Raw genomic sequence first — 27,549 nt, forward strand, 5'->3', positions numbered from 1 at the left:
GGCCATAGGCCAACCAAGATCCACACCAAGCAAACACAAACCGAAACCAAAAGCTGTCCAACCGAAGTAGCCGAAGGGGTATAGGGGCTGTTTTGACGTTTTTATTAAAAACCGATGAACCATGGACCAAGCCACCAAAAGGGCAACTTAGTCACGTCTTAGAAATGCTAGGGGAGTGATCCAACCATGGCTATAGGCCCTTGGGGCAGCCAAGATCAGATCCTTCCTCCATGACAAGAAACTGAATTTTTCGAACAACATTTCTGCACCTATGGGGAGGTTGCTGTCATTCTGAATTTCCAGCAAGCATGGGGCTGGTTTGAATGGACCAACATGGTCCTAATGCATCCTACTACATGTATACAAGCTGCCTTGGGAGCCTGGAGTCGATCCAATACCTGAAACTCACAAACCAAAAGAAACCGTGAAGCTTGCCAAGGAATTCGAAAATTCTGCATGTGTGGTTTCAAAATGTTTTGACATGGATCTCGATTTTTTCTTGAATAAACATGATCATGTACTGAAAAATAAATGATAATATGACTTGATTGAGGTTTGAAAGAAATCTAGACATGCCTGGTTTCGTTTCGAAAGAAAACGAACGAAACAACGACGACGCGGCAAGGAGGAGGTGGAGCGCTTCTCTTTTCTACCTTACCTTGCTCTCGATTTTTCTCTCTTCTTTTTGGCTAGGCACCTCACGATTTTTCTACTGAAAATGAGTGTGAATTCACTCTGAATTTTCGAAAAGGAGAGGGGGGGAAAAATGGTTATGAGGGGTGAGGAGAAGGGTGCACAATATAAGGAAGAATCAAGACCAAGTCCACTCCCCTTTGAATTTTAAATTTTGAATTGATATCAAATGAGTTGGTGGATGCTTCTAGGAGGTAGTGGCCGAAATTTTGCTTATTTTCTAGTCTAGGATATGTCCATTAATTAATTAAATTGTGCTCCCAAAAATCCTAGAATTATCCTACTAATTACATGCAAAGAATTGGTCAAAGTTGATGAGTTGGAAAATGAATCTTTTAGCACTAAGGGTGGCCGAAAAAATGCATGATAAAATAAAGGGAAATGTTGATTATCTAGTCAACTAATAATCCTTGAAAGCCTTACTAATCCTTTAAATAATTTAGTGAGCTAACCCCTTAATTAAATAACTTAAATGAGTTCATTTCTTAATCACCTCAAATAATTAAATTAAATCCTCAAACATCCCTTACTAGCTTAAATGAACTTGGTTGCTAGCTAAATTAACTTATGGAAATATTTCTCGAATCTTAAATTCTATCTCAAAACTCCAACTCCGGTCCGGCCTCACTGAAATAACTGAAATGCTAAAGATCAAACTACTGAACTGAAATAATAAAATAATTAACTTCAAACAAATGCATTTAAAATAATCATGCAATGAAGTCAATTAAATTTAAAAATCTAGAATTATGCATGGCTTATACGTCTACTGATTTACGGGTTCTACAACAGGCCTTTTGGTGGACATTCCAGGGCTCAGGGGAAGCGGCCTCAGACTTTTTCGGCTACTGATCCAGGGTCTTCGGGTCAGCCTCAGGGTGTTCCACATGGCTCGGTTCCTCCCAGTGGTCCTTGTTCTGGGAGTGCTGAGCCAGGATGGAAATAAGCAGCGACGTAGGCGTCGCCCGATTTTTAGTCAGGTTACTCCCCAGGATCCTCCTTCGAGTAATCCTTTTGAGGTTCTGCTCTCTATTCCAGGAGATTCCTTTCAGGGTGGAGATTCCGGTGGCTGATCCCCGTCATGCCCTCCGTCTTGTTCTTCTCCTACTTTTGAGGCTATAGTAGAGGATGTCATTATTGAGCCTGAGGTTGTGGTGGCTCCGATGCCTACTCCTCTGGCCATCTCTATGGTGGTTTCACCTACTCTTTCTGATGATACTCCTGGCGCTAGTGCTGAGATGGGCTCTCCTCTAGTTGATGTGGTTCCAGTTGCTCTAGATCCGATGATTGTTTCCACCGTTCCGATGCAGATGGTTGATCCTACAACATCTCTTTACATTCCTCCTTTAGAGATCGATCTTGGGCCTGGTTCTCGAGTGGCTGATTTGGCTCTTCCTCCTACTGCCTGTCAGTCTTTGCCACTACCAAGTCGCACGCGCTCTCAAAAGCGTAGGTTTTACATGAAACAGAAGAGTTAAGAGGGTTTACTTTATGGGCGACCACCTGATTCCGGTTGAATCTGATGGGTGATTACTGTAGGGTTCTCCTTGCCCCTCGCTGTGTTTTTATATTTTGGTGCGGATGTTCCACTTCCTTATCAGTGTTAGGTGGCGGGCGTTCACTGCAGAGTTCTCTTTGCCGAGCCTTTTGTCTTATTTTGCTTGATGTATTCTGGGGCAACCTCTAATTTGTTGGCTTTTTGTTCTGTTGTATTTCGAGTTGCCCTGTTGTAGTATGTCGTTATTTATGTTTTGATGTTGTCATTTTATAACCTTTTGTGGAGGTCTTGGCACAATCTTCCTCCCATTAGGTTTTATTTATACTGTTCTTTTGTTGTATATAAATAAATTTAACCAAAAAAAAAACAATACGAATATGAAATATTTAGAAGTGTTGTAATATAAATTTTTTCTTATTCATTTCTAAAAAAAAAATTGATGTTTTCATAGGTCTCTATCTTTGCTTAATGCTCTTATTCTATGAATGAACTGGAAGTAGAAACTAAGAATCCAAGATGGGGTCAAACCATCAATGTCAATAATCACACAACAATTAACTAAATGATTCCGAACCCATTGACAACTCGAATTATCGCACAACAAACTTGAGAAACAAACCCACAGAATTTACTTCACCATAAATTCAAGATCAAGATAATATTCATTCCCCATACAACCACCGAACAGCAAAATCACATTTTAACACAGAAAACGATATAAACCCAACACAAAAAGTCGAATAAAACGGACAAGAGTTCTGTAGTCAGATGAAAATAGAGTAGTACGTTAGCTTATGTGTACAAAACCAACAGAAACCCTAACAAAAAACTACAACTAAAAAATACAAAATCACAATTAAAACGAAAACACCTTCTAGCGTTACCAAAAACTAAACTTATCATCATTCTAAAAAACCAGGTTGTGGTCTCAAAAGACTTTTTATGTTGGAAAAAAAAAATCTATCTAATCTTCATCAGCAGAGGGCTTCGATGATCCACCAGTCTTCTTCGGAAGCAAAAGGTTGTGAATGTTGGGCATCACTCCACCATTGGCAATAGTCACATCCCCAAGGAGTTTGCTCAGCTCTTCATCATTCCTCACAGCCAGCTGAATGTGCCTCGGCACAATTCTTGTCTTCTTGTTATCCCTTGCGGCGTTTCCAGCCAATTCCAGCACCTGATATTCGACGTATAGGTCAGTATCCGTTAATTTCAATATCGGAACTGAGAGTACTTACCATACAAAAATGGTGGTAATTTAATAAAAAAAAACAGACATTCGAGAACAAATTAATATCAAAACATTTGAAATTTTACTCAAAAAGTAGGTAAAAAAAACTATAATGCATTCGAAATTCAAAATCGAGATCTAGCCATAAAATAACTATATCTATATACATAGGCCATCAGTGAGAAAGCCTGTCTTCCGAGTTTACCTCCGCAGCGAGGTATTCAAGGACCGCGGCGAGGTACACCGGAGCCCCAGCTCCGACACGTTCGGCGTACTTTCCGGCCTTGAGGAAACGGGCGATACGACCGACTGGAAACTGGAGCCCCGCTTTGCTGCTTCTCGACTGGGATTTCTTCGCAGACCCGGATCCGAGTGTCTTACCCCGACCAACCATTTCTAAATTCCAATTCCAAAATATTTAAGTAAAAAGGAAAAATTGGTTCTAAGCAAACCGGAGAACCACCTTGAGCGAGGATAGGCATTGGCAATTGAGGGATTATATAGTGGTGGGGACAATGAATTTCTGCACGCGGATCTTAGATTTCAGCCGTTGATTAGAGGATGAATGGACGGCAAGATTGAAAATATATGATCGCCTACTAACCTTCTTTTGTTTGTGTGCTCTCCATAAAAATTAAAATATAAATTTTTGTTTCTTGTTTTTCGTGTTAGCATGAATGGAAGGAGTGAGAAATGTGTGACGTCTATTATTAAAATTGAGTAGATTTTTTGCTAGATGATTTCGCGAATATTTATATGTGAGATCGGTCATTCTTAGATATATTTATAATAAAAAATAATATTTTTAGTATAAAAAATAATTTTTTCATAGATGATACAAATAATAGATCTGACTCACAAAATACGACCCGTGAGATCTTGTCACATAAATTTTTGGCATTAAAATATTATTAGAAAAAAAAAGTTGTAACTTAATTTCGAAAAATACATTTAAATGCACTCATACATGCAATAACTGCCGACAATCACATATTTTAAAAAGTACTCAACCACTGGATAAAAATATTGCAGTTTAAAATTTAAATTGATAACATGCAAAGTCCTGTCAGGTCATCAACATATAAAAGATAAAAATGTATAAAAATAGCCATGTTTTACTCCTAACTTATAAACGTATAATGCAGAGAAGTATGGTCCTCGGGATAGCATGCGCACATCTAGTTCCGCCTACTCAGTCTTCGACGCCTCCTGTAACGTCCGAAAAATCAACCTACGTAAACCGCATGCATGAAAAATTACATGAATTACTTAACTGTTTATTTAATTGATTTTAAATGTTTACTTGATGTTTATTAAACAATTAAAGGTATGATTGTATGATTAAATGATTATATAACATGATTTCATGAAATTGAAGGATTTTACCCGAATATTCGATAATAAGCAGGGAAAAAAAGATCGTAGACGACCAAGACAAAAAAATTTATTTTTCATTAAATGTTTGCAAGACTTCATAATATGATTAAAAATGATTTAATTTTTCTAAAAATGGTAGAGTTCGAATTATTTTACTTGTCGAGCTCGATTTTTCCCATGAGGCTGGTTTTTGGCAAACAATGAGTTTTTAAAAGATCAAAATTATTATTTTTGAAAACTAAATTTTATAAAATTTTATGTTTTAGTTAATTAAGAGTTATTGGATCCAATTTAATTAAATTAAGTAGGCTCAGTTGCTCCTATACTTGGAGGTCCAAAACCAAAGCCCATTAGCATGTAAAATTATATCTATAAATATGTTACCTAGGCTTTTGAGAGCACCATATCAGCCGAAAAACACACACTTGCACACACTAATTTTCGAAAATAAGAGAAGGAGGAAAAGCTAGGATTCTTTCTCGTCCGGTCGTCCAATTTCGCACCATCGCCAACGATTGAATATTTGAGCTTATTAAACGCAAATGCACATTTTCTAAAATATTTTACGAATCATTCAAATCATAATATGCATGTTTCAATTGTTTTTGCATGAAAAATATTTATGTTCGATGGTTTAAATGTTTTGTCAAATATTTTCAAAATTTTTGAACGTCTTACGTATATATGAACGTAGTATGATTTTCAACGAGTATGCTGCCAATGCAAGTTGAAATAGGGTTAAAAACATGATTAATTTAAAGGGAAAAGAGGGCTGGAACGAGGCATGGCAAGAATAGAGGGACCAAGGGTTTTTCTAGGACAACTCACATGCATGGCTTTAAGGAAGTGGCTCGGTTTGTGCATGGGGAATCACGGCTTGGCCAGGGCTTGGGTTGGGGCCTGGGCTGGACGTGGGCCAGAGTTAGGAGGAGTCCTAGCATGGCTAAGTGTTAGGATCGGTTGATTGTGTAAGGCCCGAGAATCGGATTATCATAATCAGACTTGTTTTGTTGATAATTAAGGGGATTGTAGATTGTATCGGACCGGAAGAGACAGAAAAGTAGATGCAATTTTTGGTGTGAGATGAGCTCGGCGCATATGCGCCACCAGTCCGGCGCATATGCGCGACATTTCCAGAAACATTGGTGCACATGCGCGAGTAGATACGCGCATATGCGTGACACGTCCAGAATCTTTGGCGCATATGCGCGAGATGAAGCGCGCATATGCGCGAGGAGTTAAGATTGACATTGCCGAGACCAGTAGGTCTCGCGCATATGCGCGGGTGATGTCGCGCATATGCGCGAGACCTACTGGTCTCGGCAATGTCAATCTTAAGCATATGCGCGAGACGTGTAATCTAAAGAATGAGCCATGTGTTCTTGGCCATGCAATATATATGTTGTCTCTTTCATTCCTCCAGACTGCAGCAAGAAAACCGAGAGAGAGATTTCAGAGCAAAGGCATGGTACCTTCCATTCTATAATTGAGCTTGTGCAACATCTAGCAATCCAAACTTCAATCCAAACATAGATTTGTGCTCCTTACATCAAGGTCTACAAGAGGATGTAAGTATTGTTCACTTTCAACATGTTTTGATATATATGTGTTGGGAGAATGATGAATTGAGCTCCATAATATGTTCTTGAGATTTTAAGCAACGTATATTCGCAACCGGATCGAAGAACGGACATTGTATGCTATTGTTACTGTTTCCAACATGTTTAGTGTTAAGTTATGCAGATTTTGAGTACTATCATGTGTTTATGATGAGGATTATGAGTTATGGTTACTGATTATTGAAGTTTGAGTTGACCGGTATCGAGAAACTACGCCGTTATGCCGTCGAAATGTACCGAGATTGAATATTGCTCCGTTTGTGTATCCTTTTGAGTTAGAGTTGATATGGTGCATTGTATACATGTCATTTCAGATTTGGTTTGACAGATTCGATATCAAGAATACGAGACTTCGACTTCTACGAACGACAAGAAGGTATAATTCATGTTTGTTTGGGGAAGACACAACTCAAATGAGATTCAATTTGAGTTTCCCAACAAAATCACATACTTGTTCTATTTGTACTTTATATTGATTTACATATATGTACTGAGATAGGAGTGTCATTGGTAGATACGCCAATTTTCTAAACGTTCGGTGATATCGATGCTTCGGATCAGATTCACTCCGATTGTAGATTTCGATACAGACCAGACCGAAGTTTAGGAATAAGATGTAACGCCACCACGATTGGGAGAGTAGGTGGGAGACCTATTACATCTTATTCACACCGGGATCCCTAGACTTAGATACGAGTCAAGTTAAAGAGTAAGAGTCAGATTGTTTTATCTGTATTCACTAATGTGTCATAACTACTGATTATGTGTTATGATTTGTATGAAACTGCATGACATGCATGTACACATGTTTTATACTGGGATTTATTCTCACCGGAGTTTCCGACTGTTGTTGTGTCTGTATGTGTGCATAACAACAGGTAGGGCAGGATCTGGGTCGCAGCAGAGATGAGAATGGATATAGCGTGGTGATCACGGGCATAGCAGATGTACTAGTAGTTGTACTTTTGTCATGTACTGTATTTGAATACTGGTTTGTTGAATATGTACTGGACAAGACATGTATATTATGTTTGTAGAAATAAAATAAATGAAGACCTTGTGCATGTTTATATACATTTGAATTAATGTTAAAAGCAAAAATTTGACCCACATTTTCTAGCAAAGATCCAACTAATCCCCCAAAAAGAATCGAGTTAGAGCCCGGGTCCCCACAATAGGTGGTATCAGAGCAGTAAGTTCTGTAGACAGAGATAGAATAGAATGAGCGGGGTAGATCGAGTCTTCTTCCTTGCTTTTGATGTGCTAGCATGATTTATTGCTTTCCCTATTACATGTTGTATTGTTATCTGAATTGATTTACAGCATGTGCTTGTAAAGACAGAATCAGAACCGATTCAGGATCAGAGGTATATGATCAGAGGAGGGCTGAGACAGATTGTATATATTGTGTACTAATTTTTTGATAATCAGATATACCGCCTAGAAGAATACCACAACCAGCTGCAGGTCAAGTGCCAGAACAGGGTAGTACGTCAGGTACTCAGATGGATGTGACAGCTACACCTATGGAGACGTTATTAAAGAGATTTCAGTCATTCCATCCACCTACCTTGAAGGGCACGGAGACTGCAGTGGATTGTGAGAGCTGGCTAGACGATATAGAGATGTTGTTTGAATCTCTTGCCTATACAGATGAACAGAGAGTGAAGTTGATTGGGCATCAGTTGCAGGAAGTGGCAAAGAGTTGGTGGCTTACAACGAAACGAGCCTTGGAGCATAGAGGTGTCGATATTACTTGGAAGGTATTCAAGGATGAATTTTATCAACGTTTCTTTCCAGTCTCCTATCGAAAAGACAAAGGAGCCGAATTTGCCAACTTGAGACAAGGGCAGTGGAACATAGAAGAGTATGTTGCCAAGTTTTATTCTTTGCTTCGATTTGCGCCACACGTGGCAGGAAATGATGAAGCGGCCGCCGATCAATTCATCAATGGTTTAAACCCTGATATTTTTACTTTGGTGAACACGGGACGACCCAATACCTTTTCTGATGCACTGAACAGAGCAAAAAGAGTAGAAGCTGGCTTGATCAGGCAGCGAGGAGCTTCCTATAGTGCTCAGAGTCAGAGACCGCCACAGCCCGCCGCACAGTTTCCACCACCTCCTCCTCGATTTGATAGTGGAAGCAGTAGTAGTGGCAAGAAAGATTCGTTGAAAGCTAAAGGCAAGCACTTCAAGAGAGCAGGGAGTAGTTCCTCGAGCTCCAGCGGGTCACGACAGAGAGGTCCTGGACAGAGTACGGATTTTTCAGCTGTGTATTGTAGTTCTTGCGGAGGCCGACATGCAACAGAGCAGTGTCAGGGAGTGATGGGCAGATGCAACATATGTAGGCAACAGGGACATTTTGCCAAAGTCTGTCCACAGAGAGGTGCACAGAAATTCCAAGGTGCAGGGTCATCTGCATCAGTGACTCAGCCTGAGAGGAAAGCTTCGTCTGTCCATTCCTTCCAGCCCACTCATACGCAGTCCCAGCCTAGAGCCAGAGGTGGCCAGACAGTGAGCCAACCTCCCAGACAACAGGCTCAGGTGTTTGCATTAACGGAGGAGCAAGCCCAAGATGCGCCAGACGATGTGATTGCAGGTAACTGTTTTCTTTGCGGTTATCCTGCATATGTGTTGATAGACACAGGTGCATCACATACATTCATATCAGAACGTTTTGCATTGACACATGCATTTCCTGTCGAGTCATTGTCTACTGTAGTGTCTATTTTTTCTCCATTGGGAAGTGGTTTGATATCTGTGACTTCAGTTAGACAGTGTATACTACAGTTTGAGGGACATGAGATTGATTTAGACTGTGTTGTACTTGGCTTATCTGATTTTGATTGTATTGTCGGGATTGACATGTTAACCAAGTACAGAGCCACCGTAGACTGTTTTCATAAGATTGTCAGATTCAGACCTGAAATGACAGAAGAATGGAAATTCTACGGTAAAGGTTCCAGATCTCGGATTCCCTTAGTGTCTGCTCTGACTATGAGTAGATTGCTGCAGAAAGGAGCAGAGGGGTTCCTTATTTATTCTATAGACCTACAGAAATCGAGCCCGGCATTGGCAGATTAGTACGGGAGTTTGCAGATGTATTTCCAGATGATATCCCAGGGTTACCCCCAGCCCGAGAAGTAGATTTCAGTATTGATCTTATTCCAGGTACCGTTCCTATATCTCGAGCTCCGTATAGGATGGCGCCGATAGAGTTGAAAGAATTGAAAGCACAGTTAGAAGATCTTCTAGCCAAGGGATATATCAGACCAGTGTATCTCCTTGGAATGCTCCAGTGCTATTCGTGCGCAAGAAAGATGGTTCCATGAGATTATGCATCGATTACCGGCAACTGAATAAAGCAACGGTGAAGAATAAATATCCATTGCCGCGTATTGATGACTTATTTGATCAGTTGCAGGGATCATCTGCCTATTCCAAGATTGATTTGCAATCGGGATATCACCAATTGAGAGTTAGAGATGTTGACATACCGAATACAGCATTCCGAACCAGGTATGGACATTATGAGTTTGTTGTCATGCCTTTCGGTTTAACGAATGCTCCAGCGGTGTTTATGGGATTGATGAACCGTGTCTTTCAGAGGTATTTGGATGAGTTTGTGATTGTTTTTATTGATGATATCTTGATTTATTCTAAGAATCTGAATGAACATGCCAATCATTTGAGAATTGTGTTGCAAACGTTGAGAAATGAAAGATTAATTGCTAAACTGTCAAAGTGTGAGTTTTGGCTGAGACAGGATGTCTTCTTGGGTCATATCATATCTGGAGACGTTATTTCTGTGGATCCGAGTAAAGTTGAAGCTGTGATCAGTTGGCCGAGACCGACTTCTGTGCCTGAGATACGCAGTTTCATGGGTCTGGCAGGGTACTATCGACGATTCATCAAAGATTTCTCCAGCATTGCAAAGCCGATTACCCAGTTGACACAGAAGAATGCTCCGTTTGTATGGTCTAAGGAGTGTGAGTCTAGCTTTCTAGAGTTGAAGAAGACGCTGACCAGTGCACCTGTCTTGATAATTCCTTCAGGTACTGGCGATTTTGTTGTATATTGTGATGCATCTCACAGAGGGCTAGATGTGTTCTTATGCAGCGAGGTCATGTGATTGCGTATGCCTCAAGACAACTGAAGCCACACGAGATTCGATACCCAATTAATGATCTTGAATTGGCTGCTATTGTTTTTGCATTGAAGATTTGGCGTCATTATCTTTATGGCGAGAAATTTGAGATCTACTCTTATCACAAGAGCCTAAAATATTTGTTTTCTCAGTCAGAATTGAACATGAGACAGCGTAGATGGCTCGTTGTTGAAAGATTTTGATTGCAAGATCAAATACTATCCAGGGAAGTCAAATGCAGCAGCGGATGCCTTGAGTCGAAAGGTATGTGCTCTATCCTTATCGATGATAGGTGTTTTGAATTTAGTTGAAGATTGTTGTTTGTCTGGTTTAGTATTTGACACAGATAGTAGACCATTGAGACTTGCTACGATTCAAGTTGAGCCAGATTTGATTATGAGGATTAATGAAGCTCAAAGAACTGATCAGAATGTGCAGAAATCGATTGATATGGTCAGATCAGGACATCAGTCTGAGTATCAGGTACATGATTTTGTTCTGTATGTGAATAACCGTATTGTAGTGCCAGATGTTCCAGAATTGAAACAACAGATTATGTCAGAAGCGCACTGTAGTCGTTTTAGTATTCATCCTGGTGGCAGGAAAATGTACAATGATTTGAAGACACAATTCTGGTGGAAACAGATGAAGTCAGATATTGCAGAATTTGTGTCTAAGTGCTTGAATTGCCAACAGGTAAAGGCCGAGAGAAAGAAGCCCGGAGGTTTACTTCAGAGTTTATCTATTCCTGAGTGGAAATGGGATCACATTTTCATGGATTTCGTGACGAAGTTACCTCGATCATCCCGGGGTTGTGATGCGATTTGGGTCATTATTGACAGATTAACCAAATCAGCTTGTTTTATTCCATACAGAATGACATATCGACACGATCAGATGGCCGAGTTGTATGTCAGAGAAGTAGTCAGATTGCATGGTGTGCCGAAGTCTATCGTATCAGATCGTGATCCACGATTCACTACACACTTTTGGCACAGTTTGCAGCAGGCTTTAGGTACGACATTGCACCTGAGTACTGCCTATCATCCCCAGACAGATGGACAGTCAGAGCGAACTATCCAGACTTTAGAGAACATGTTGAGAGCTGTAGTGCTAGATTTCGGCACTAGTTGGCAAGATTCACTGCCACTTTGTGAATTCTCGTACAACAACAGCTATCAGACGAGCATTGGGATGGCTCCGTTTGAAGCCTTGTATGGAAAGAAGTGCAGATCTCCGTTGTACTGGGATGATATATCTGAGGTACCAGAACTTGGGCCTGATATGATTCGTGAAATGACTGAGAAGGTAAGGATAATCCAGAATAGAATGAAGACGACACAGGATAGACAAGCCAAGTATGCCAATATCAGACGTAGACCGTTAGTATTTGAACAAGGAGACAATGTTTTTGAAGATTTCTCCTTTCAAAGGCATTGTCAGATTTGGCAAGTGTGGAAAGTTGTCTCCTAGATACATCGGTCCTTACGAGATTCTTGAGAAGATTGGCGATCGAGCATATCGACTGGCTCTTCCTCCTTCTTTATCTGGGATACATGACGTTTTTCATGTATCGATGTTGCGTAGATATATGCCAGATATTTCTCATATCATTCAGCCTAACGAAGCCGAGCTTGATCAGACTTTGAGTTATATTGAGCAACCGATACAGATTCTTGATCGGAAAGAGAAGCAGCTCAGGACAAAGACTATTCCACTTGTGAAAGTCCAGTGGAGTCGCCATGGCATCGAGGAAGCGACTTGGGAGACAGAAGCAGATATTAGACAGAGATATCCCGAGCTATTTCTATGACGTGAGTATTTATTCAGTTTTGATTATATTGCATCTTGCCTATACTTCGATTGATTGAAGTCGATTTCGAGGACGAAATCATTTCTTAGAGGGGGAGAAATGTAAGGCTCGAGAATTGGATTATCATAATCAGACTTGTTTTGTTGATAATTAAGGGGATTGTAGACGCATTGTATCGGACCGGAAGAGACGGAAAAGTAGATGCAATTTTTGGTGTGAGATGAGCTCGGCGCATATGCGCCACCAGTCCGGCACATATGCGCGACATTTCCAGAAACATTGGCGCACATGCGCGAGTAGAAACGCGCATATGCGCGACACGTCCAGAATCTTTGGCGCATATGCGCGAGATGAAGAGCACATATGCGCGAGGAGTTAAGATTGACATTGCCGAGACCAGTAGGTCTCGCGCATATGCGCGGGTGATGTCGCGCATATGCGCGAGACGTGTAATCTAAAGAATGAGCCATGTGTTCTTTGCCATGCAATATATATGTTGTCTCTTTCATTCCTCCAGATTGCAGCAAGAAAACCGAGAGAGAGATTTCAGAGCAAAGGCATGGTACCTTCCATTCTATAATTGAGCTTGTGCAACATCTAGCAATCCAAACTTCAATCCAAACATAGATTTGTGCTCCTTACATCAAGGGCTACAAGAGGATGTAAGTATTGTTCACTTTCAACATGTTTTGATAAATATGTGTTGGGAGAATGATGAATTGAGCTCCATAATATGTTCTTGAGATTTTAAGCAACGTATATTCGCAACCGGATCGAAGAACGGACATTGTATGCTATTGTTACTGTTTCCAGCATGTTTAGTGTTAAGTTATGTAGATTTTGAGTACTATCATGTGTTTATGATGATGATTATGAGTTATGGTTATTGATTATTGAAGTTTGAGTTGACCGGTATCGAGAAACTACGCCGTTATGCCGTCGAAATGTACCGAGATTGAATATTGCTCCGTATGTGTATCCTTTTGAGTTAGAAGTTGATATGGTGCATTGTATATATGTCATTTCAGATTTGGTTTGACAGATTCGATATCAAGAATACGAGACTTCGACTTCTACGAACGACAAGAAGGTATAATTCATGTTTGTTTGGGGAAGACACAACTCAAATGAGATTCAATTTGAGTTTCCCAACAAAATCACATACTTGTTCTATTTGTACTTTATATTGATTTACATATATGTACTGAGATAGGAGTGTCATTGGTAGATACGCCAATTTTCTAGACGTTCGATGATATCGATGCTTCGGATCAGATTCACTCCGATTGTAGATTTCGATACATACCAGACCGAAGTTTAGGAATAAGATGTAACGCCACCACGATTGGGAGAGTAGGTGGGAGACCTGTTACATCTTATTCACACCGGGATCCCTAGACTTAGATACGAGTCAAGTTAAAGAGTAAGAGTCAGATTGTTTTATCTGTATTCACTAATGTGTCATAATTACTGATTATGTGTTATGATTTGTATGAAACTGCATGACATGCATGTACACATGTTTTATACTGGGATTTATTCTCACCGGAGTTTCCGGCTGTTGTTGTGTCTGTATGTGTGCATAACAACAGGTAGGGCAGGATCTGGGTCGCAGCAGAGATGAGAATGGATATAGCGTGGTGATCACAGGCATAGCAGATGTACTAGTAGTTGTACTTTTTTCATGTACTGTATTTGAATACTGGTTTGTTGAATATGTACTGGACAAGACATGTATATTATGTTTGTAGAAATAAAATAAATGAAGACCTTGTGCATGTTTATATACATTTGAATTAATGTTAAAAGCAAAAATTTGACCCACATTTTCTAGCAAAGATCCAACTAATCCCAAAAAGAATCGAGTTAGAGCCCGGGGTCCCCACAGATTGGTTGAGACGTGTTTAGAAGGGGGGGTTGAATAAACACTCACGATTTTAGAATATTTTCGAATGAAGTGTCAATTTTGTGACAAACTGAAATTAGGAATCTTGTCAGTCAATAACAATCAGTTTAACTCATAACAGTTGCGGAAATAAATTGACTGAATGATAGAATAAATAACTGAAATAATAAGTGTAATGCCCAAGAATTTTGTTATTGTAATCTGAAATGATTTATTGATAATTGAGGTGATTATAAACGGAAAGGATCGGACCGGAAAAGACCAGGGAAGACCGGAGAAGATTTGAATTATGTGCGAGGACTGAGCCTCGCGTATATGCGCGACCCAGCAGGATGCATATGCACGAGGCAGGCAGAGAACCTCGCGCATATGCGCGAGTATGGCAGAGAACCTCGCGCATATGCGCCGGGAGAGGACCCGCATATGCGCGAGTGTGGAGGGAAAAAATGCCGAGACCAGTAGGCCTCGCGCATATGCGCCGATGAAGGTCGCGCATATGCGCGAGACGTGCAGCAAGAAGATGAAGCCACCCGTACATTCTCATGCAAGATATATATAAAACTTTGATTCATTCCTTCAGAATCAGCAAGGAAAAACGTAGAAAGCTTCAGAGAAACTGTCGTGGAAATCCTTACGCATTTGCACTTCTTAGAATTGTGATTACACAAGATCCGTCCGGTAGAATTTCAATCCGACTTCAGTACCGTGTTTATATTGACGAGAGCTTCAACTGGACGTAAGTTTTCTTATGTTCTGATATGATTTGAAATTATGATATGGAAGAAATCTTGATATGACTGATATACGGTGTTCTTGAGATATTAGACATCGTATAATTGAAATCAGATCGAAGAACGGATACCATATGAAATTGTTATGATTTTCAGAATTGATTTGATTGAGATTATACATATTTGATATCCGAATTGTGTTGTTATCGATTTTGGGATGTTGGAATTGATATCTGATTGATATTGTATTGCTGGTGTGAGGCCCGGGACCGAAGAGGGCGGGGGGGTGATCGCCGATGCCATCAGTTGCACGGACAATGAGCGGCTCCTGACAGGCTTCTAGGTGGAGGGAACATGAATGAACCGACCCACACGGGAATGAGAGGGATTCCGAGACTGTTCAATGTAATGGACTGTACAGTTGAAGAGGGCTTAAAAGATTTGATTTGTACTACTCATATCACGAAGGTGCATCTTCTTTTTGGTAGCTCATCATATAAGAACTCCAAAGTTAAGCGTGCTTGACTTGGTGGGGCAATTTTGGGATGGGTGACCTCCTGGGAAGTTTCCCAGGGTGCGTGTGAGTGAGGACATAAGCACGCTGGAAAGACTCGTCTTGATACAGTGAGGACAGTCGTCGAATCTGGGGCGTTACAGTTTGTATCAGAGCCGACCTCTCTTAGTACGGTGTGGTTCGGGGACAAACCAAGCGGAAGCTGGTGGGCATGTGAGGCCCGGGGCCGAAGAGGGCGGGGGGTGATCGCCGGTGCCATCAGTTGCACGGACAATGAGCGGCTCCTGGCAGGCTTCTATGTGGAGGGAACATGAATGAACCGACCCACACGGGAATGAGAGGGATTCCGAGACTGTTCAATGTAATGGACTGTACAGTTGAAGAGGGCTTAAAAGATTTGATTTGTACTACTCATATCACGAAAGTGCATCTTCTTTTTGGTAGCTCATCATATAAGAACTCCAAAGTTAAGCGTGCTTGACTTGGGGCAATTTTTGGATGGGTGACCTCCTGGGAAGTTTCACAGGGTGCGTGTGAGTGAGGACATAAGCACGCTGGAAAGACTCGTCTTGATACAGTGAGGACAGTCGTTGAATCTGGGGCGTTACAGCTGGGTATATTGAGGTTGTGCCGTTATACCGTTGAAACAGAATTATATTGAATTCTGATTATATCTAGTATTGATTGAGATTGTATATTGATATTGTGCCTATTGGGAATGTCATTTCAGATTTTTGATATTGGCAGATTCGAATTCGAGACTTCGACTTCGTCAATCCAACAAAAGAAAGGTAATAAATCAATGTTGAACCGGGAAGATATGACTCGAGTTTGATTTGACTTGAGTTTCCCAAAAACCATATACTTTACTTTATTGCATTGATATTTGCAATTCATGAGATTGATATGCTTAGTCTATTGATTTATAGCAAAGCATGTGTCGAGTCATGGGCGGATATGCCTAGTCATTGGCGGAGGTGCCTAGTCTTTTGCAGATAGGCCATCAACAACATCTGCATCAATCAATTATAGTGAGTCTAAAGACTCAACATGCATATACGTGGATAACAAATAATACGTAATAAAAATCATGTGATTTTAACATATCTGATTACATGGTAACTTGAACATGAATAAATAAATATGTATGACTTGGCTTCTATATATGAAAATAATTTCCTGATAACAAACTGTAGTCTCAACATAAATATGACGAGAACATAACTGGCATGAAACTGTGTGAGACTGAAATATACTGTTCATAATATTGAGATCTACTTTTCGAATCATGGCACACATGAATCGTTTGATCAAACTATACCATAGTACTAGGCCTGCAAGGATCATTCAAGTTCTGGGTCTGAATGTCCAATCATAACATATATAACTGAATCTGTTGGATAGTTCGCCAGATACGTGTACTCTGGGTTCCTAACCCGTATTTTGGAGTGTTCACCGATCACGATACCCGGATTCCAAACCCGTAAAATAAGTGGCCACAAGACAATTCAATATCTCAAAAATATACTTTTAAGACACGTAATACCTGATATCATACTTACAAACTTTGTAGACTTCGTTGGATTGTTCTCGGGTTCGCTGCAGTTGAACTTGACATACAACTCAAAACTAGTCCCAAATCGTATACGTGTAACTCCCAAAATTCATTCGTCGACTTAGGATCTATTGATTGACTCGATACTCGAATCAACCTTAAACAACATGTTAACTTACTGCCCAAAAACCCAAACCATGACCAAAACACTTTCGAAAAACCAAAAATAAAATAAGAAAACTTACAACTCTAGCCAATCCAAAGAAATGACACTTTACAGCTTACCGGAACAATAAAATTTCTAAACACCAACCGACTCGAATCAACCTCGAACAAAAACTTAGAATCGACCCTAAGACACTTATTAAGACCATGACAGTGCTCAAAACCACTCAGGAAATGATCTCAAACCCGAACACACACCAAAAACTTGAACAAAGATATTCTCGCACAATTAAGACAGCTTGACCGGTTTTACGAGAAAAATCATAACTCTTTCGTTTCTTATCGAAAAATTACGAATTTTATATCGAATCGAAGATAACACAATAAACTACAGTTTTTGTGTTGAAAGCATTTTCAGAAAATGGACGGATAGATACCAGAATTTAAAAATACGAAAGATCAGATTTCAAGAGCTTGCTGTCAAAAATATTCTTTGGACAGATTGTGCGGTTTTGCAAGAAAAATCATATCTCCCTCATTTCTTATTCAAAAATTATGAATTTTATATTGAATCGAAGATAACATGACGAACTACAACTTTTATGTTGAAAAGTTTTTCAGAAAATAAAACGATTGATACCAGTTTTCGAAACAATGAAAGTAAAATACACACCCATAATTTTACTGCACAATGAACTCATGCTATCAACTCTTACCACCCAAGTGCTACAAATCCTCAACCAACATACCAATATGGTTCTAAAACATATATGAACATGATCATAAGCAGCCATGTTAGCCCAGAACCATCCAACGTCGCCTACAACATGAAAACGTGAGAAACAAGTGTATAATCTTGACATGAACATAAATATTGAACATACTTGCATGAAAATGTTTCTCACAAACATGAATGCTTGAAAATCCATACTATTACTTGATTGATGAGAAAAGAAACGTAATATACATGCCTTTGGTCTTGAAACGTAGAGAATCTCGCAAATCTCGATGATCCGGACACGAGGAAGAAATTTGGAGCTTCTTGCTATTCTCAAATGGTAGAACCTATGGAAATGGAGCTCAAGAACACTTGAGGAGATAAGGGTATTAATGAGGGGAAAATGGAGGAGAATTGATGGGCATGTGAAGTTTCTTCCGGAGAAGACTTGGCCAAAGTCTTGAAATTTGAGGCAAGTGGGGTGGATTTAGGGTATTTTAGGGATAATTTAAATATATTGATTAGGTTTAAGCTAATTAATTAATATATGGTGTAGTCCAAATAAAATTATAGACTACTCAAGGCTTGAAAAATGATACATAAAATATTCCTAAATTTACAAATTTTTCACAACAATTAAGGGAAAATAAAATACTAATTAATTGTCAGAAAATAAAATACTCCATAACTTAAAATATTTTTTGGGCATTGAATTTGTCTCAAAAATAAATATTTCAAATATCCTATCCCCGGTCCGATCTCGTGTATTTGCCTGAAAAACTGGAACTCAAATAATACAATTAAATATATACATGAATAAAATAATATGTAATTACATAAATATATTTATAACAATTAAAATATGGTGCATGCATAATCTAAAATAATATAAATACATCATGTTTGATTTTACGTGTACTATTAAATTTTCGGGGCGTTACAATCTATCCTCTTAAATTGAATTTCGTCCCCGAAATTAGAACTTACCAAATAACTCTGGGTAACGAGCTATCATCTCGACTTCTGACTCCCAGGTAGCTTCTTCATCTGAATGATGCAGCCACTTGACTTTGATCAGACTGATAACTTTGTTCCGTAGTTTCCTTTCCTGTCTGCCTAAGATCTGAATAGGTCTTTCCTCATAAGACAGGTTAGGAGTAAGCTGCAACGGTTCAAAGTTCAAAACATGCGAAGGATTCGCCATGTATTTTCTTAACATAGAAACGTGAAACACATTGTGCACTCCAGCAAGATTCGCGGTAGAGCTACACGATAAGCTAGTGTCCCCACCCGGTTGAGTATCTCGAATAACCCTATGAATCTCGGGCTCAACTTGTTTTTCTTTCCAAATCTCATAACACCTTTCATAGGTGCTATCTTTACAAACACATGATCTCTTACAGCAAATTCAATATCTCTACGCCTTCTGTTAGCATAACTCTTCTGTCTACTGTGAGCAGTCTTCATCCTGTCTCGGATTTGTACTACCATGTCTGCAGTCTGCTGAACAATATCTGGCCCAATCTTTGACCTCTCGCCAACTTCATCCCAATGAATTGGTGATCTGCATTTTCTTCCACACAAAGCTTCATACGGAGCCATACCTATCGATGATTGGAAACTGTTGTTGTAGGTGAACTTCACTAGAGGCAGCTTTGATTCCCAACTCCCATGGAAATTGATCACACAACCACGCAATAAGTCCTCCAAAATTTGAATCACCCTCTCTGATTGTCCATCTGTCTGAGGGTGGAAAGCTGTACTGAAGAGTAGCTTGGTTCCCATGGCTGTATGCAAACTCTTCCAAAAATATGATGTAAACCTTGGGTCTCTGTCAGACACAATCGAAACTGGGATCCCATGAAGTCTGACTATCTCTCGGATATATAACTCTGCATATTGTGTCATGGTAAAAGTCATCTTAATCGGTAGAAAACGAGCAGACTTCGTAAGTCGATCGACTATCACCCAAATGGCATTCGATCCCCTCATTGATCTAGGCAATCCCACTATAAAATCCATGGTAATGTTCTCCCACTTTCACTCAGGAATGGGAACTGGCTTGAGAGGTCCTGCTGGTCTTTGATGCTCTGCTTTAACCTGTTGACAAGTTAGACATTCAGATACAAATCTTCGACTGTCTCTTTTCATACCTGGCCACCAATAGAGCAATTTCATATCCTTATACATCTTTGTACGCCCTGGATGAATGGAGTACGGAGACATATGTGCCTCAAACAAAATATCACTCCTGATCAAATCAACATTAGGCACCCACATTCTACCTCTGTATCTAATAATCCCATCAACCATTGTATAGATCATTCTGCCCTTGGATTCATCTCTCACTTTCCATTTTTGCAACTGATCATCAGAAGACTGAATGATCAGTGTGGATAATCTAGGAATTGTGTCACTAGAACAAACCTCCAGGTTCAACCTCTGCATCTCCAAATAAAGAGGTCTCTGTACTGTCAAATGTGCTACGACTACTATTTTTCGGCTCAAAGCATCTGCAACTACATTAGCTTTCCCCGGATGGTAGCTAATGTCACAATCGTAGTTTTTTACCAACTCTAGCCACCGTCTCTGACGCATATTCAATTCCTTTTGAGTGAAGAAATACTTGAGGCTCTTGTGATCTGTAAATATCTTAAATTTCTCACCATACAAGTAATGCCTCCAAATTTTTAAAGCAAAGACAACGGCGGCTAACTCAAGAGTACGGTAGTTTTTCTCATGTACTTTCAATTGTCCAGAAGCATATGCAATTACCCTGTCATGCTGCATCAGAACTGCACCCAACCCGAGCTTGGAAGCATCGGTATACAACACAAAATTTCCTTGCCCTGATGGCATGAGTAACACTGGTGCTGTAATAAGAGCTTGCTTCAAAGTATTGAAGCTCTTCTGACATTCGGTGCTCCACAAAAACTTGGCATTTTTCTTAGTCAAGTAAGTAAGAGGTACTGCAATCGAAGAAAAACCCTGAATGAACTTCCTGTAATAACCTGCCAAGCCAAGAAAACAACGAATCTCTGACGCGTTCTTAGGCACAACCCATTGTTTCACTGCTTCTAATTTAGACGGGTCAACTTCAATGCCACTACTTGAGATAATATGACCCAAAAATGCCACTCTGTCCAACCAGAATTCGCACTTGCTAAACTTTGCATAAAATTTATGGCTTTGAAAAGTTTGCAACACTGTACGCAAATGCTGATTATGTTCCTCACGGATTTTTGAATAGATAATAATGTCATCAATGAATACTATGACAAACTTATCTAAATACGGATGAAACACGCGATTCATGAGATCCATGAAGATCGCTGGAGCATTAGTCACTCCAAATGGCATTACTAAGAACTCGTAATGCCCATACCGAGTCCTAAAAGCTGTCTTGAAGATATCAGAATCCTTTACCCTCAACTGATGATATCCAGAACGAAGATCTATCTTGGAAAACACTGATGCTCCCTGAAGTTGATCAAAAAGATCTTCAATCCTTGGTAATGGATACTTGTTCTTCACCGTCACTTTGTTCAACTCTCGGTAATCAATACACAACCTTAAACTCCCATCTTTCTTCTTTACAAAAAAAACTGGTGCTCCCCATGGTGAGAAACTAGGGCGAATGAAATCTTTGCTCAACAACTCTTGTATTTGTTGCTTGAGTAACATTTCCTTGGGAGCTATTTGATACAGTGGCTTGGAAATTGGCACAGTACCTGGAAACAGATCAATAGAAAATTCCATCTCTCTCTTCGGTGGAATACCAGCAATGTCATCTGGAAACACGTCAGTAAAATCCCTGACCACTGGAACATCTGATAAAGACTGGCTGGGTACTTCAGGAGTTGAAATAATACTGGCCAAGAAAGCTTGAAACCCCTTGAAAATGAGTTTCCTCGCTTTAATACATGAAATAATTCGAGGTAGATTCCTGAACCTATCAGGCTCAAACACAAACGGTTCCCTGTCTATAGGTCTTACCAAGACTGTTCTCCGCCGAAAATCAATTGAACTCTGTTCCTTGTCAACCAATCCATCCCTAAAATTACATCGAATTTTGGCATTGGTAGCAAAATCAAATCAGCATAAACTAGATGACCTTGCATTTCAAGATCTATGTCTTTGACCATACTATTAGCCGATATTTCTTCTCCGGATGGAATTAACACAGAGTAATTCACTTCAATTCTAGTGGAATTAACATTCAGCTGACTTGCAAACACATCTGATATAAAAGAGTGAGTAGCTCCAGAATCTATCAGAATCTTCGAGGCTACCCCAGATATAAATATCTTTTCTGTAATAATAGTAGCATTGCACTAGATATATTTAATATCCTAAAATTCCCATAAATTGAAATTTTCATCCAGATAATTACCCAATTAATCAGCATACTAATATAACTAAAAATTCAATCAAGCAAGAAAATCCCAATACTGATAAATTACTTAAATAAACTGTTACCTGTGAGAAGGGTAGTGTCTAGGTTTGCCTCCTCGGCAACCATAGTAAACACCCTGCCCTGAATCGGCTGACCTCTCCGTGGGCATTCCTTGAACATGTGGTTGGTAGAACCACATCTGTAACATTTTCCTGATCCCCATCGGCACTCTCCAGTATGCCTGCGCTTGCAATTCGGACATTGAGGAATATCATAGGGCTGCTGGTTATTTGTCCTTTGCTGCTGTGGTCCTGGACCCTTAGATGTCCCCAAAAATTGCCTTTTGTTTTGTTGCTGGCCTCGAGGAACCTGAAATGTCTTCCTGTGCTGCTGTTGCGACTGCGTCGCCTGGAAGGGTCGTTTCCCATGTCGATCATTCTCAATGTCCCTCAAATCCTGCTGTGAGGACCCGGACGCTAATCATATTCTTAATCATCATTGGGAAAATTTAATCAATTAAAGTAAATAGGGTCTAAATTTTTTTTCTTTTTTTTAAATGCGGAATGTAATGGAATTCAATCTAATATACATATCAGTATAAAGTTACAAGTCTTGTACAACAAGCATCAAACTAAGGTTTAACGACTACAAATCAAGTGTTCAAACCCTATCTCAATCAAGTCCGTAGTCTCCACTCTAATCACGATCTCTCTTCATCTCCTCGACCCTGAACCTGTCCCACCTGTTGCCATGTACACATACAAACACGACAATAGCCGGATAACTCCGGTGAGATATATATCCCAGTATAAATCAACGAAACATGCAATCATATAATCAATATAAAAGCATACACAAATATCAGGAATATGTATCAATATCTGAAAACATAATCAATATAAGACTGTCAATCAGACTCGTGACTCCACGTCTCAGACTAGACTCAATCCTAGTCTAGGGATCCCGGTTTCCAGACGTTGGCATTCCTATATCGAACATCAGTAATAGAAGAAATTCCAATTCTATCCACTTCGATATAACCAAACATCCGGTGTCTTGACCTATCCGTCACAGACTTTGGCACTATCGCCAATTCACTATCTTGTGACAAGGTGCAATGTGTCAGTGACGATTCCATCACTATCGGCACTTATGTCACAAGATCACTCGTCTAATATTCGTCTAATACATGCTTCTATAAATCAATAGAACAAGCATATCAATTCAAATCAATGTACATAATAATAATAAGTATGTGATTTAGGGAAACTCAAGTATATCCTACTCGAGTCGATCTCCCAATACCACATTGACTTATACCTCTCTTATATTGCAGTTCTGACGGCGTCCTTGTCTAGAATTCAAAGTCTGTCAACCCTCAATCTGGCAATGACAATATCAATAATACCATATCAATATACTGCTCAAATCAATACCAATCTGATCAATCTGGATTCAACCCAAAATCAATGGCATAACGGCATAATCTCGATATTCTCGTCAATACAATCTCAACCGATATTAATTACAATCTATAACCAATATCCAATACAATCGATAGTCAATCAACAATCCAAATCTGTCCAATATCAATCGATATATTCTGAAAAATCATAACAATTCCATAATCAATCTGTTCCTCAATCTGACTTCGATTCTACGATGTCTAACATGCCAAGAACATCATATATGAGTCATATTTGATTCTAACAATATCATAATTTCAAGACCTATCAAAACTTAATAAAGCTTACGTCCAGTTGTAGCCTGCGTCGATAGGAACACAGTACTGAAGTCGGATTGAAATTCTGACGAACAAATCTTTCACAAAAAGGCGTAAGGATTTTCAACACATTCACCGAAACTTTTCTCTATTCTTTTCTGATGGTTTCTGAGGAATTAAACTTGATACATATATATATATCATGCATGTACGGGGCAAGTGGCTTCATGTTTGTCTAACACGTCTCGCGCATATGCGCGACATCAACCGGCGCATATGCGTGAGACCTACTGGTCTTCGCGTTTCACTTCTCAGCAGCTCGCGCATATGCGCGCCTCATCTCCGCGCATATGCGCGAGGTTCTCTGGAATTGTTCATTACTTCTCGCACAGCTCGCGCATATGCGCGAGGCCCTCTGCCCATCCCGCGCATATGCGCGCATACTGATCGCGCATATGCGCGAGGTGTACTGTCCTCGCACATTCTATATCTCACGTTACTTCGAATCGTGTCTCGGTTGGCCATTCATAATCATATCAAATAATAATAAATCATTTCGCAGATTAACAGATAAAAATCTCGGGCATTACACCTGCTCTGCAGATAGAGCTCGGGACACAACAACTTCATAGGTAGTGGGGCCAGCAACCCTAACATCTTTGTGCAAGATAGGTCACAGACCATCTAGGAAATTCCGCATCTTGGCATTTGCATCATTAGCGATCAGGGGCACAAAATTACACCCCCGCTCAAATCTTCGAACAAATTCAGCAACTGTAAGGTCTCCCTATCTCAGAACCATGAACTTCCTTGTTAACCTGGAATGTACATCTTCCGTGAAGTATTTGGAGAAAAGTATTTCCTTGAATCCTTCCCAATTCAGAGTAGCCAAATCCAAGGCTACAGATGCGCTCTCCCACCAAAGACGGGCATCACCAGAAAATAAGAAAGTTGCACATCGGACTTTATCAGCATCCTCCATCATCATAAAAGCAAATATCACTTCGATGGATTTAATCCATCCCTCAGCAATCATGGGATCGGTCGTCCCAGAAAATTCTTTTGGTTTCATCCTCCTGAACCTCTCATAGACAGCCTCGGGCCTAGCTTGCCTGGCTGCAACATCATTCCCCGCAAACTGTGCAAAGAACCTATTCATCCCAAGCTAACATCTCAGTATTCGCATCTGGAGGTGGAGGTGGTGGTGGATCTCTTCCCTTAGGAATTTCACGATCCCCATTGCGTCTAGGAGGCATACTGTTCCACAATTATTCAACACGTAAATATCATGCATGAAAGAATTTAAATAGCATGCTAGTATTGGTTAAAACATGAGCGTGCATGAAATAAATGTCGTAAACTTACAGACTTGAGGCGTGATTTCCTGAGTTTCTCGTGACTGGCAGTAGACAAAACCCTAAGAAAGAACCTCGCTCTGATACCAACTATAACAACCCATACTTTTATATATATATATATATTTGGGGAAGAAATAAAAAATTTCTTATTAATACAAACTCGAGTCGCTACTACAAATAAAATACAATCATGCAACATAAATAAGTATTTTTTTACAATACACAACCCGATTTAATAATATCAGAATATTGCAAATTCAAGTTTATAAAATATATAAATAAATACAACACTTGTGGCCCTTGGGTTTTCAACAGCCACAGTCCGAGACCACTCACTGATCATCGTCCCTAGCCCCTCATCAACAACATCTGCATCAATCAATTATATTGAGTCTAAAGACTCAACATGCATATACGTGGATAACAAATAATACGTAATAAAAATCATGTGATTTTAACATATCTGATACATGGTAACTTGAACATGAATAAATAAATATGTATGATTTGGCTTCTATATATGAAAATAATTTCCTGATAACAAACTGTAGTCTCAACATAAATATGACATAATATGACGAGAACATAACTGGCATGAAACTGTGTGAGACTGAAATATACTGTTCATAATATTGAGATATACTTTTCGAATCATGGCACACATGAATCGTTTGATCAAACTATACCATAGTACTAGGCCTGCAAGGATCATTCAAGTTCTGGGTCTGAATGTCCAATCATAACATATATAACTGAATCTGTTGGATAGTTCGCCAGATACGTGTACTCTGGGTTCCTAACCCGTATTGTGGAGTGTTCACCGGTCACGAAACCCGGATTCCAAACCCGTAAAATAAGTGGCCACAAGACAATTCAATATCTCAAAAATATACTTTTAAGACACGTAATACCTGATATCATACTTACAAACTTTGTAGACTTCGTTGGATTGTTCTCGGGTTCGCTGCAGTTGAACTTGACATACAACTCAAAACTAGTCCCAAATCGTATACGTGTAACTCCCAAAATTCATTCGTCGACTTAGGATCTATTGATTGACTCGATACTCGAATCAACCTTAAACAACATGTTAACTTACTGCCCAAAAACCCAAACCATGACCAAAACACTTTCGAAAAACCAAAAATAAAATAAGAAAGCTTACAACTCTAGCCAATCCAAAGAAATGACACTTTACAGCTTACAGAAACAATAAAATTTCTAAACACCAACCGACTCGAATCAACCTCGAACAAAAACTTAGAATTGACCCTAAGACACTTATTAAGACCATGACAGTGCTCAAAACCACTCAGGAAATGATCTCAAACCCGAACACACACCAAAAACTTGAACAAAGATATTCTCGCACAATTAAGACAGCTTGAGCGGTTTTACGTGAAAAATCATAACTCTTTCGTTTCTTATCGAAAAATTAAGAATTTTATATCGAATCGAAGATAACACAATAAATTACAGTTTTTGTGTTGAAAGCATTTTCAGAAAATGGACGGATAGATACCAGAATTTAAAAATACGAAAGATCAGATTTCAAGAGCTTGCTGTCAAAAATATTATTTGGATAGATTGTGCGGTTTTGCAAGAAAAATCATATCTCCCTCATTTCTTATTCAAAAATTATGAATTTTATATTGAATCGAAGATAACATGACGAACTACAACTTTTATGTTGAAAAGTTTTTCAGAAAATAAAACGATTGATACCAGTTTTCGAAACAATGAAAGTAAAATACACACCCAGAATTTTACTGCACAATGAACTCATGCTATCAACTCTTACCACCCAAGTGCTACAAATCCTCAACCAACATACCAATATGGTTCTAAAACATATATGAACATGATCATAAGCAGCCATGTTAGCCCAGAACCATCCAACGTCGCCTACAACATGAAAACGTGAGAAACAAGTGTATAATCTTGATATGAACATAAATCTTGAACATACTTGCATGAAAATGTTTCTCACAAACATTAATGCTTGAAAATCCATACTATTACTTGATTGATGAGAAAAGAAACGTAATATACATGCCTTTGGTCTTGAAACGTAGAGAATCTCGCAAATCTCGACGATCCGGA

The 27,549-nt window shown here is 39.4% G+C and overlaps 2 protein-coding genes across 2 annotated transcripts; both read right to left on the reverse strand.

Moving 5' to 3' along the window:
- Nucleotides 1-2,947: 2,947 nt before the first annotated feature.
- LOC142537492 (putative histone H2A.1) lies at nucleotides 2,948-3,889 on the reverse strand. Its single transcript, XM_075643002.1, has 2 exons — nucleotides 3,628-3,889; nucleotides 2,948-3,368 (listed from the first exon to the last, which is right to left on the reverse strand). The coding sequence occupies exons 1-2, from the start codon at nucleotides 3,814-3,816 to the stop codon at nucleotides 3,156-3,158; spliced, it is 402 nt and encodes a 133-aa protein (XP_075499117.1). The 5' UTR covers nucleotides 3,817-3,889; the 3' UTR covers nucleotides 2,948-3,155.
- A 16,120-nt stretch (nucleotides 3,890-20,009) lies between these two features.
- On the reverse strand, nucleotides 20,010-25,247 carry LOC142537596 (uncharacterized). Its single transcript, XM_075643101.1, has 7 exons — nucleotides 24,888-25,247; nucleotides 22,449-22,824; nucleotides 21,966-22,209; nucleotides 21,701-21,921; nucleotides 20,715-21,256; nucleotides 20,123-20,411; nucleotides 20,010-20,059 (listed from the first exon to the last, which is right to left on the reverse strand). The coding sequence occupies exons 1-7, from the start codon at nucleotides 25,245-25,247 to the stop codon at nucleotides 20,010-20,012; spliced, it is 2,082 nt and encodes a 693-aa protein (XP_075499216.1).
- Nucleotides 25,248-27,549: the final 2,302 nt, after the last annotated feature.

This window comes from Primulina tabacum, chromosome 2 (assembly GCF_025594145.1).
Source record: "Primulina tabacum isolate GXHZ01 chromosome 2, ASM2559414v2, whole genome shotgun sequence".
Taxonomy (NCBI): domain Eukaryota; kingdom Viridiplantae; phylum Streptophyta; class Magnoliopsida; order Lamiales; family Gesneriaceae; genus Primulina; species Primulina tabacum.